The sequence below is a fragment of the Octopus bimaculoides genome, chromosome 26 (assembly GCF_046866305.1).
Source record: "Octopus bimaculoides isolate indiv1 chromosome 26, ASM4686630v1, whole genome shotgun sequence".
NCBI classification, from domain to species: Eukaryota; Metazoa; Mollusca; class Cephalopoda; order Octopoda; family Octopodidae; genus Octopus; species Octopus bimaculoides.
The window spans coordinates 27,650,746-27,663,245 of NC_142953.1; the positions used below are offsets into that span (position 1 = coordinate 27,650,746).

General features: G+C 36.2%; 1 protein-coding gene across 7 annotated transcripts in view; it reads left to right on the forward strand.

The window, feature by feature from the left end:
- LOC106868827 (cytochrome P450 3A31-like) overlaps window positions 1-12,500 on the forward strand; it is a 36,940-nt gene that overhangs the window by 11,731 nt on the left and 12,709 nt on the right. For 4 of the 7 annotated variants that reach the window (XM_089342533.1, XM_089342532.1, XM_089342531.1 and 1 more), the window contains exons 2-9: window positions 1,448-1,544; window positions 1,631-1,707; window positions 3,224-3,276; window positions 5,389-5,485; window positions 7,454-7,567; window positions 9,135-9,223; window positions 10,667-10,815; window positions 12,453-12,500. The exon at window positions 12,453-12,500 is cut by the window's right edge and continues 86 nt beyond it. In XM_089342533.1, coding sequence (XP_089198659.1) covers window positions 5,390-5,485; window positions 7,454-7,567; window positions 9,135-9,223; window positions 10,667-10,815; window positions 12,453-12,500 — 496 coding nt within the window. In that variant the 5' untranslated portion in view covers window positions 1,448-1,544; window positions 1,631-1,707; window positions 3,224-3,276; window position 5,389. The remainder of the gene's footprint in view (window positions 1-1,447; window positions 1,545-1,630; window positions 1,708-3,223; window positions 3,277-5,388; window positions 5,486-7,453; window positions 7,568-9,134; window positions 9,224-10,666; window positions 10,816-12,452) is intronic. The other 3 variants (XM_052976963.2, XM_014914254.2, XM_014914255.3) reach the window with 1 other exon arrangement.

Sequence of the window (12,500 nt, forward strand, 5' to 3'; positions counted from 1 at the left end):
GTGCATTCTATGCATTGTCAACAGTTTTCGTATTTTCTGTCAACATTACATATTTCAGTAACTGACCAGTTAACGATATTGAAACTGTAAGTCACGACTGGTATGGCTAGAGCATTGATCCTGTTTCTCGCGTTCAACTCTGTCTTCAGTATTGCTCTCACCCTGCGATAACATTCTCTTCTGATCCTTTCCCTCATCACTGAATGCTTGATATTGTCCGCTTCAGTTACCCCTAGGTATTTGTAGCTCTCCGCTGGTTCTAACTCTTTTATGACATTTTGCTGGCCAAGGTTCACATTAGATGTTTTTGTCATTTTTCCTTTGATAAAGGTAGCTTTTGCACATTTATCAAGGCCAAATTGCATCCTGATGTCATCACTGAATTGTTTAACAATCGCTAGTAGGCTTTTGAGTTGTTGGTCATTTTTTGCAAAGAGCTTTAAATCATCCATGTAAATGAGATGATTTATATTTTTATCAAATATTTTATAACCATACTGTGCATCATTGAGCAATTTTGAGAGCGGTATTAGGGCTAGACAGAAGAGGAGTGGTGATAGTGATCATTATTATTATTATTACCAAGCCGTCGAGATGGCAGAATTGTTAGCACGTTGGACGTAATGTGTAGGGTTGTGAGTTCAAATTGCCCCGAGACTGACTTTGTCTTTCATCCTTTCGAGTTCGATAAATTGTACTTAATTTACTTGATTACTGTGATCGATGTAATCGTCTAGTTCCCTCCCACAAAACTTCAGGCCTTGTGCCTATAGTAGAAACGATTATTATTATTATTATTATTATTATTATTATTATTATTATTATTATTATTATTATTATTATTATTAAGCCGGCGAACTGGTAGAATCGTTAGCACGCCGGACAAAATGCTTAGTGGTATTTTGCCCGACTTCATATCCTGAGATCAAGCTCTATTGACTTTGCCTTTCATCCTTTCGGGGTCCACGAAATAATTATCAGCTGAGCACTGGAGTCGATGTACTCGACTTAGCCCCTTCCTTCAAAATTGCTGGCATTGTGCCAAAAATTGAAACCATTGTTATTATTACCTCCGCCTTAGCTGAGGTATTGTTTTCCGTCGTTTTTGTTTATTTGTTTGCTTACCCTTGGACGAGATATCTCAAGAACCTCTGGATGCATTCGGATGTTTGTCCTCGTGACTAGCATGACCTGATTAGATTTTGGGATCGGTCCCATACTGGACAAGGATTCGGGATAAATTTTTCCTGATTTTTTACTTATTTTTTGAGAGCGGTCGGGTTCATTTTTAGTATTCTCGATTGTGAGAGCAGTCGAGTTTATTTAAGATATTCTCATTTCAAAATCATCTCCGGCTAACCGTGGAGAAGACGTTGGTGTTGCCTTGACGGAGGCTTGCGCTTCTAAGTACTCTTGTTTATTTTATTTTATTTTATTTATTTATTAGGTTTGGAAGAAGAACCTTTTCATATTTCAAGAAACTCGGTATTTCTGGTCCCCCGCCAGTTTCTCACTTAGGAAACTTGATAGAAGTCCAGAGAAAGGTAAGTTCGTGGTAAATTCATGTTGCTACATTTGCATTGCTTGATTTGATTTTAGCTTTATATCCAACTTTTCTTTTGACTCCTAGTACCACTACGCGAGCTCAGACCAATGCTTTGTGAGTGAATTTGCTAAGCAGAAGCAGAGTGGAAGCCAGTCGTACATGTAAGTGCATGATTCCAAGTTCAGTTCCACTGTGTGGTACCTTGGTCAAGTGTTTTCTATTGTATTTCGGACAGACCAAAGCCTTGTGAGTGGATTTGGTAGACGGAAGCTGAAAGAAGCCCGTCGTACATGTATATATGTATACATACTAGACCTCCCGTGACACATTGAGTTACCCAGAAACTCTGAGTTTCCCAGCAACGGAGTTTTGTTTCGTGGCTCTTTTTTCTTTGCCAGCTTATTCCTCATGCTTTCAACGAATGTGACATCCAAATCACGCGCAAACGGATCCTTTCCCCAGCAAAAGGAAGATTTGGTTGTTATTTCTTGCACGCCCTGCTACCGTGTAACAAGTATTTTGGGTCCTTTATCGCAAACTGCTGTTACGTGGTAGCAGGGCGTGCTAGAAATAGTAGCCAAATCTTCGGCGGTGAGATAACGTTAAATGCACTCGAAAGAAAACTTATGGAAAACAAATTGCTGACCCTGCGCCTAAATCACAATCCATGCGTGTGGTAAAGTGTCAGAATCGTTAGGGGATCGGAAAAATAGTTTGCGATATTTGTTCGTTTCACTTGTGTCCTGAGTTCAAATACCACCAATGTCAATTTCGCCTTTAATACTTCCTGTATTACTCTAAAACGTTAGAGTGCTTGAAAATTTCTTTACTGCATTTATTACTGTTCTCTGCGTTGTGAATTCAAATTCTGCTAAGGTCAACTTTGCCTTTCATTACTCCAGGGTCTATAAAATAAACTTCCGCTCTAGTACAGGGGTAGATAGTACAAAGTAAACCTCTCTTCTCAGATTTACTTGCTTTGTGTCTAAATTAGAAGGCTTTCTGCAATTTACTCCATCCGTGATTAACCTTTCTAGTGACTGTAACCCATGCGGCAGCAAGTCTTGGAGAGACTTCCCAGTGGTCACTGATGTCCAGTTGGCCTACTTATGTGAAAAGGCGCAGGCATGGCTGTGTGGCTAACAAACTCCTTTCAACTATGTGGCTTCGTGGTCAGTGTCACTGCACAACACATTGGACAAGTATTTTCGATAATAGCACTGGGCCGACTAACGCCTTGTAAGTTGACAAAAACAGCGTGGAAACTCGTTGTCTATACACACACACACATACACACACACACACACACACACACACACACACACACACACACACACACACATATGTATATATACGTGAGTGCTAATGTGTGTGTATACACATGCTTGTAGAATAAATGAAATGTGAATGAAATGACAGAAGACAACTAATGAAATTCCCTTTAAATACGGAATGACACATCCTGTAATGAAGTCCAATATATTATGCCTGAACGAATAAAGGATTAGCCGTCCACGGATGGAATGTTTTTGATTTTATCTGCTTGTCTTGGATTAAATGACATGAACTATGCACATGACTTATTTAAAAACATTCTTATAATTTCTAATTATTGTGACACTTCAAATTGAACCCTTGTTATAATGAACACTAATGGTTTGTATTCTAATATTTCAGGGATTCACTTCTGTGTTCAGATACTGGCGAGAAATTTATGGTGATGTATACGGGTAAGAATGATTTATTTATACTTCAGTTAACTGAGATAGGTGTAATTTATAGGTAAACGTTATTAGAATTTATTCATATATTTAATTGAGATAAGGTAATTCTTCCAAAGAAGGCAGATATGAAAGAATTAGATTGATATAGTCAAAATTCTATATATCACTGACACTTAGATTCAAAAGTATGTACATATTCGAAGAACTGGTTATTTACATATTTAAATCTCCAGAAAACACATATTACAAATTTAATTACCTGATGAGGGGGGTAATCACCATGATGCTCTTTAGTGTAATTGAACCGCGGTGGTGAGCTCCCGAAATGGTCATCGATGTATTTGAATTTGACCTTGTGGAAGTCTGTTTGCTCATGGACTCTAACCTAAAATGGTTTTAAAAATTGAAGTTTGGTCGTACTTTGTGTGAGGGGAGTAAGATAAAAAAAAAACCTTAAAATATTTTTAACTGTTTAATAAAACTTTTGTAGTTTGATATTTTATCTTAGTTTATTAGTTTTCTTAGTAGTATGGTACTCTCTGTTACTTTTTCAGTCATTTGACTGTGGCCATGCTGGAGCACCGCCTTTAGTCGAGCAAATCAACCCCAGGACTTATTCTTTGTAAGCCTAGTACTTATTCTATTGGTCTCTTTTGTCGAACCGCTAAGTTACGGGGACGTAATGACACCAGCATCGGTTGCCAAGCGATGTTGGGAGGACAAATACAGACACACAAACATGCACACACACACACACACACACACACACACACATACACACACACATACATATATACGACGGGCTTCTTTCAGTTTCCGTCTACCAAATCCACTCACAAGGCTTTGGTCGGCCTGAGACTATAGTAGAAGACACTTGCCCAAGGTGCCACGCAGTGGGACTGAACCCAGAACCATGTGGTTGGCAAGCAAGCTACTTACCACACAGCCACTCCTACGCCTATATACACACTTTAGAATTTTATGAATTTTTAGTCGTTTATATTTACATTTTTGATAAGCCGTTCTATTTGTATTTTATCCACATATATATTTTTTACATTCTGTGTCTTTATGTATATGTATATTTTTTATGTGTTTAAGAACCATGGTGATATTTATATATGATTAAATGTTTGAGGTATGGTGTTATATATAGAGTGGTTGACTCTAATTTAATGTTTGTTCTATAACCAATGTTTCTCCCCCCTCTCTCTCTATCTCTCTCTCTCTCTCTCTCTCTCTCTATATATATATATATATATATATAGATAGATAGATAGATAGATAGATAGATACAGAGATAAAACGGTACACATACATACATACACACACACACACACACGCGCACACACACATACCAGCATGTCCATGTGGCACACTCGAACAACTTTGAAGATATCTTGTACGAAATCATTGGTTGCCTTGTTGACTGACAAATAATGAATATATATCGACCGATGTCGTATTGAGCTCGCATTCTCACTCTTCGTTTTGAGTACGCACACACACACACACACACACACACACACACACACATATATATATACATATATATACACAAACACTCGCCAATATCGTAAATGATCAACAACATTCCATCCGTGGCCGGCTCATCTTAATTTGTTCAGATAGAGTATATTGGACTCCATTGCAGTGTCCTTCCATGTGTAAAGCAACGTGAATGCTTTTAGCGTAGTGTACTCTGTTGAAGGCATTGGTAAATGTCGAGGCCTCCAGTTAGAGGATATAATCCCCACTATTTCCGGAAAGTCTTTAATAGATTAATAATTAATCTATTTCTTTTATTATTTTTTATATCGTTTCTGTCGTTGGACTGCGGCCATGCTGGAGCACCGCCTTGAACAGTTTTAGTTTAACAAATCCATCATAATACTTATGTCATTTTTAAATCTGATGCTTATTTTAGGGGTCTCTTTTGCGGGAACGTAAACAAACCCACACTAGCTGACATACAATGCGGTCGTTGCAGGTTTCGAACCTCGGTTCTTTAGTCTTTAAGTTTACTCGGTAAATAGCTACATTATTTTTTAACATAGCATTCAAATGTTGTCTAAATACGTATTGCTTCTTTATTTTCTTTGTAAAATTTATTCACAGGATGTTTCTTGGAGTAAACCCAACTATTATTATATCCGATCCAGAATTCATCCAAGAAGTTTTAATTAAAAAATTTTCAAATTTTACCAATCGAACTGTAAGCAATATATTACGTATTTTATTTACACACACGCACATACACGCACAGACACATGTACGCATGCACACGCACACATACACACACAAGAACGCACATATAGTCCACACACACAACCCCAGGCACGCACACTCACATGCACACACGCAAATATACACGCACACACACACACACACACACACACATGCACACACAGAAACGCATGCACGCACTACACAAAAACACACACACAACATATACATACATGCGCACACATACACACACGCGCGCACACACACACACGCATACACACACACACACAGATACACACACACGCACACATACAAACACACACGCATATTCAATGAACGCATACATACCCATCACATACACAACACACACTCATACATACACGCACACAATTAAACAGACATGGCATACACACGCATACACATACATGCACGCACACACAGGAACGCACATACGCTCTACACATACAACCCCTACACATACACGCACGCACATACACGCACAGACGCATGCACACACTACACAGAAAACACATGCATAACTTATACATACACGCACGCACATGCATACACACAAACTTGCTCGCACGCACATACCTACAAATACACACACATACCTCCTTCTTTTACACTCTCCTGTCTTAGAAGGAACTTTTCTTCACCTATTTCCCTTTCGGTCATTTCAGAATGTAACCACATGTAAACCGTTGGCGATTTTCTTCCGCCGTCTTCCTTTCTGCTAGAAATGCTAAACCATCTTTCTTTCCTTCAGTGAGCGTCTGCCAATACTTTGCATGTATCACATTCTCTCGTTGTTGTTTCTTTTGTTTGTTGTTCTTTTTGGGGGTTTACTACATAATGCATACATACATGCACACACATTACCTACGTAATACATACATGCATATATATATATATATATATATATATATGCACAAAGATAAAAAACGTAGTAAATGTACAATCAAAAACCAGACACAGAATGGCTAATTATGCTATATATATATATATATATATATACACAATATTCCGGTGAAGGCGCTCCAGGGGTGTTACCAGCAGTGATAGAAACTCCGAGGGAAGTGTGTAAACTCCCAAGAGGAATGTTGTGAAATGACAAAAATGTACAAAATTACTATTTTTATGCCCAACGTTTTGATACTTAATGAATGCACCTCATATATATATATGTATATACATATGTATTTATATGTGTGTATGCGTGTATATATATATGTATATATATATATATATATATATATATATATATATATATACGTGTGTGTGTGTGTGTGTGTAGTGTTAGGTGTCATGTACAGAACTGAATATTGAAAAAAAGTCGTCAGAATTTTGGAAAATTTTATTTTATTATTTCTTCATTTTCCTATTAACGCTTTGGTTGGTCTTTCGAACTTGTCAAATACAATTCTGTATTGTGTTTGAGAATTGTATTTGACAAGTTCGAAAGACAAACCAAAGCGTTAATGTGAAAATGAAGATATAATATAAAGTTTTTGCCAAAATTCTGATGACTTTTTATCAATATATATATATATATATATATATATATATATGTGTGTGTGTGTGTGTGTGTGTGTGTGTGTGTGTGTGTGTGTGTGTGTGTGTGTGTGTGTGTGTATGTATGTGTGTGTTGATAATTAATTTTAAATACAAAATATAATTTTCAATTTTAAATGCAATTTTATATATGTATTGTATGGAAATTGATCGTATATTGCTTACTTCTAATTTTGTGGCAAATTTTATATAAATGTCATACGTGCAACATGTGTGTTTGTATATACAAGTGTGTGAGTGTGTGTGAGTATGTATGTGTGTGAACGTGTATATGTGTGTGTGTGTCTGTGTGTGTGTACAATATCTAATCAAGAAGATATAGAAAAAAAACCATTATAATTTATATCAAATCGGAACCTTACCCTTTCTCATCGTTCTTCAGCCGTTTATAGCAGATGAAATCGGTAATCTTTCAGTTGCAGCGGCCAAAGATGATCATTGGAAATATCTACGAACTGTATTGGCTCCTTTTTATAGCTCTCATCAAATGAGAGCGGTAAGTATGCATTTCTAGATATTATCTCTGATAAATCAATCTAATAAATGATGATGCGGTCATAATACTACCGAAGCTTGTCTTGTGTCTTCTTCTCAGCTTTGTTTTGCCGAAGTATATAAATTATTTATCATTATTTATCTAATTATGGCTCTCCCTCTCTTTTCTTTATACATACATACGTACATACATACGTACATACATACATACATACACACACATATATGTATGTATATATATATATATATATATATATATATATATATATATATATATATATATATATATATATATATATATATATATATATATATATATATGTATATTTGATTAATAAATTCAAAAAGGGATAAAAATCTTTTACAAGAATTTTATCAGGAAGCCGGCGTTTAAAAAAATTCATAAGGGAAATTTCTATTCCCAAGAATATAATTATTCGTTTATATTTATATAAGGAGCATTACTACAGAATAATGCCCCACACTGGACTTCCCAAAATAAACACATTTAGTACCGAATGCTCGCATTCGGTACTAAATGTGTTTATTTTGGGAAGTCCAGTGTGTGGCATTATTTTGTAGTAATTCCCCTTATATATATATATATATATATATATATATATATATATATATATATATATATATATATATATATATATATATATATATATATATATATATACATATATATATATATATATATATATATATATATATATATACATATATATATATATATATATATATACATATATATATATATATATATATATACATATATATATATACATATATATATATATATATATATATATATATATATATATACATATATACATATATATTTGAAGAAAAGCAACAAAAATATATTAGGTTATTGCAGTACGTACGTTTCGTACAAACTTCATTTATTCATGTAGTGAGAACACTACATAAAATGTGCAATGAAAATGTACTCCTCAGCTGCATAATGGAATTTCATTTTAGAAAGTCATTTTGTAGATGTGTGCAAAAAACAAGAGTAAGAGAAGAAGAAATACCATCTTGACTGGGCTGTCATTCAACAGTCTAGTTTATAGAAAATATAAGGGATAACCATGGAAAGGATGTCTACCAGCACAGGTCTAGTGATTTAGAGCTGCCCTGGGGTTAATATAAACCCAAGTATCAAACTCTCAACAAACCGTCATTGTTGTTTAATACTTTGTATTAGAGGAAAGAGTTATACACATAGACCTCGTAGGCCCTGATTTGCGGACTGTAAATGACAAAGCATGGATAGATAGATAACAGAGGAATGACATTCTGTATTAGGAAGCTTTGAATTTAGTTCGTTAGTGTTGGGCCTGTCAGGGTTGTTTAAAGTGAGTATCGGACAGGCAAGAGTCCAGTTGAACAAATCTGAGAATCAGAGACAATGTAGATGTGATAGGAAATTAAGAGCAAGAAGACTGCGTGGCCTTGAGTCAAAGGTTGACGTGTTTGTTCAAATGACATCTGAGATATTGATAATAGAATATTTATTCTTACTTAGATTGTTTTCTAAATATCCGTTCTCTTTTTTGTAGATGAACACAATGATCCAAACATGTGCTGACACGTTGATGGAAAACATAGGGAAGATGGCAGAAAGTGGAACAGGCAAAGAAATTAAAAAGTATGTAAGAATATTCAACCATTCTTTTGAATTCTGAATTTCTTTCATCTTTAAAGGAAAAGAAGTTAGTAAGCTGACAAGCTTATGGCCGTGAAGTCCAGCGACTACACCTTGCTTCTGCCATGGACGAGATTAAGTAAGGACAATCACGCCCAACTTCTTCACAACATCCTTCCATCTTTTCTCGTATATACTTCGCGACGGTTGTCTCCTCTCCAGCCCTATCTTGCTCTTCAGATGATATCTGAAGTAAAATAGTAGGCCAGAGCCGGAGACGAAAGATCTTGTCACGAGTCCCTGCATTCTGGTTTTCCATACACACTCTTTCAACACTGAGACCGTACACCTAAAACATGCCTCACCTTCTTTTGATAGTTCGGTTGGCGGAACAATTTTTATCACAGACTCAGCCCATAACTTTCCTCTTCCCAGATGCGACACACGCGTTCCACGTAAATTATCAAGTTCGGAAGCTCCGGGCACTGAACAAGAGCGTGCAAGGCAGTTTAACCATTCTGTCCGCACCTGATAAAGCATATAACTTTATATATAATTCAGCCAAGAAATTGACTGATTTGTGCTTGTAGATCGCCCGATCGAGAAAAACGTCGGAGTAATGGCGCTAAGCAGTGTTTACGTATAATCACAGTTTAGGTTAGTTGAAATATGTATGTCACATATTTCACCTGCTAAAGGCAAATACACTGCAGTTACCGTGGAGAAAAAATCTCTCTTGTGGTTAAAATTTGTTAAAACACCCCATTCGTTCAGTGTTGCCCTCTCTCGTGAATCTAATACATCGATATTTCGTGTTTATTGACTCTCGTCGATCAGATGTACCTAAGAGGGGCAACCTCAAATAAACTCGAAACATCGATGCCTCAGATTCCCGAGAGAGGGCGACACTGAACGAACGGAGTGTTTTTAGACCTTTTCACCACAAGAGACAGTTTTTCTCCACGGTAGCTGCAGTGTTTTGCTTTTAGCAGTTGAATTATGCGACAAACATATTTCAACTAACCTACATTGTGATTATATATATATATATATACACAGATATATATATATATATATATATATATATATATATATATATATATATATATATATTTATTTATTTATTTATGCGTTTCAGCCAAGTGGCTGCGGTCATGCTGGAGCACCACCATGACTTTCCGTCTTTATGCTGTGCTCTCACGTTCTTTGCATGGCTCTTCTCCTCCACCTGGTATAGTCCAATCAAGAGTTTTGATGGCACATCTGGTGTATAAGAGAATTTGACATCACTGCCCTAAACTGTGTCTCATTTCGAGCCATTGGTTCGTCTGGTATCGTGGAGAGGAAAGTGTCGAGTTTTATTTTGAAGACCTCTATATTCATGTCTTGCAGGTCTCTCAACTGTTTTGGCATATATATGATATTTCTTGTTTTTATTTATTTTAGATTGTTCTCAGCCTATACGATGGATGTCATAGCTGCCACAGGATTTGGGATTATGGTGGACTCACAGAAGGATCCAAATCATGCACTAGTTGAAAAGGCCAGAGATATATTCAGATTTAGTGTCTTCAATCCAGCTCTCTTGTTTTCGCGTTAGTACAGACTTTCTATGATTTGGAAGATTTCATTGTTGTACTTGTGTACCTGGTGATCGTATGGGGACAGAGATAAGAATATGATAGGAGTTACAATGTGGGAGTCTTTTGAATGGCTAAAACGAGTCTCCCCCGATATGAGTGGGATATGTTATTCTTTTATTCTTTTACTTGTTTCAGTCATGCTGCAGTCATGCTGGAGTGCCATCTTGAAGGATTTTAGCGACCCCTGGAGAGAGAGAGAGAGAGATTGAGAGAGAGGGAGAGGGAGAAAGAGAAAGAGAAAGAGAGAGTAATCTATATACATAAATATTTATGCACTCGCGCACATAAACATAAAATTACATACACATGTATGCGTGTATGTGTATGTGTGTGTTTATATGTAAGTTTGTATTTATATGTAAATATATGCGTATATATGTATATCTATCTATCTATCTATCTATCTATCTATCTATCTATCTATCTATCTATCTATCTATCTATCTATCTGTCTGTGTGTGTGCGCGCGTGTGTGTGTGTGTGTGTGTGTGTGTGTGTGTGTGTATGATATATGTATAAGGTAGGTGCAAGTGTGAACGTGCAGTTACAATGCTCGATTCGAGACCAAATGATTTCAGGTTCAATACCTCTACGGATAGTTGCTTCCAACTATGGCCCTGAGCTGATCAATATCTTGCGAATGATTTTGGTAAGGGGAAACTGTGCAAAAAGCCTGTGATACACTCACACATATACCTACATTTATACACACATGGGCACATACATACACACATACACACTAATACAGATACGCATATACATACACACAAGCACACACATACACATACACCCATACACACATACATACACACATACATATATACATACAAACATACATACGCACATACATCTATACACATACATACATGTATACATACAAACCACCATGCTTATATACTTACATACACACAAGCATACATGCAAGTGCATGCATCAGTGTTTTTGCGTGTGTGTGTGTCTCTGTGTGTATGTGTGTGTTTGTGTATGTATGTGTGTATATGTGTGTGTGCGTGCGAGTCAGTGTATATGTTTTTTTTTTGTGCCTGCTGGGATGTGTATCAGTGTTTGTGTTTTTCATCATCTGAAAGCCAGCATTTGTTCCTTCACATAACTTGTCAGTTCAGCAAAAGAAAACCGATGGAATTCTTACTTTTCTTTAAAACTAAGCAGTAGAGTCGCTGAAATGGTCTTCGTGCTGGTGATACGGTATATTCACTTAGAAATGGATGATACAAGTTTAAATGTGTGATATATATATATATATATATATATATATATATATATAGTGGTTAGAGAGTCGGGCTCACAAATATGAGGTATTCAGAGATGTGTGACGTATTCTTCCCTAAGCTGTAGAAATATGTTTGGACGTTACTGGTGCCAAGCTGTATCGGCCTTTGGATAACAAGGGAGAGAGGAGACTTTTATTCGCCGGTGATTGCTGGTCTTCCGCAAACAGCCTTGCTTGGACTTCTAACTGCATAGAGCGTCCATCACACATACAAAACCTTGATTTACGATATTCATTATAGCGCTAACTATATTAGGAAAAAAATAAAAACCCCACAATTTTATCATTTTCTTTCTAGTTGTTTTGCCATCTGCAATAAAATTCATAGAAAAATCTGGATTATCAA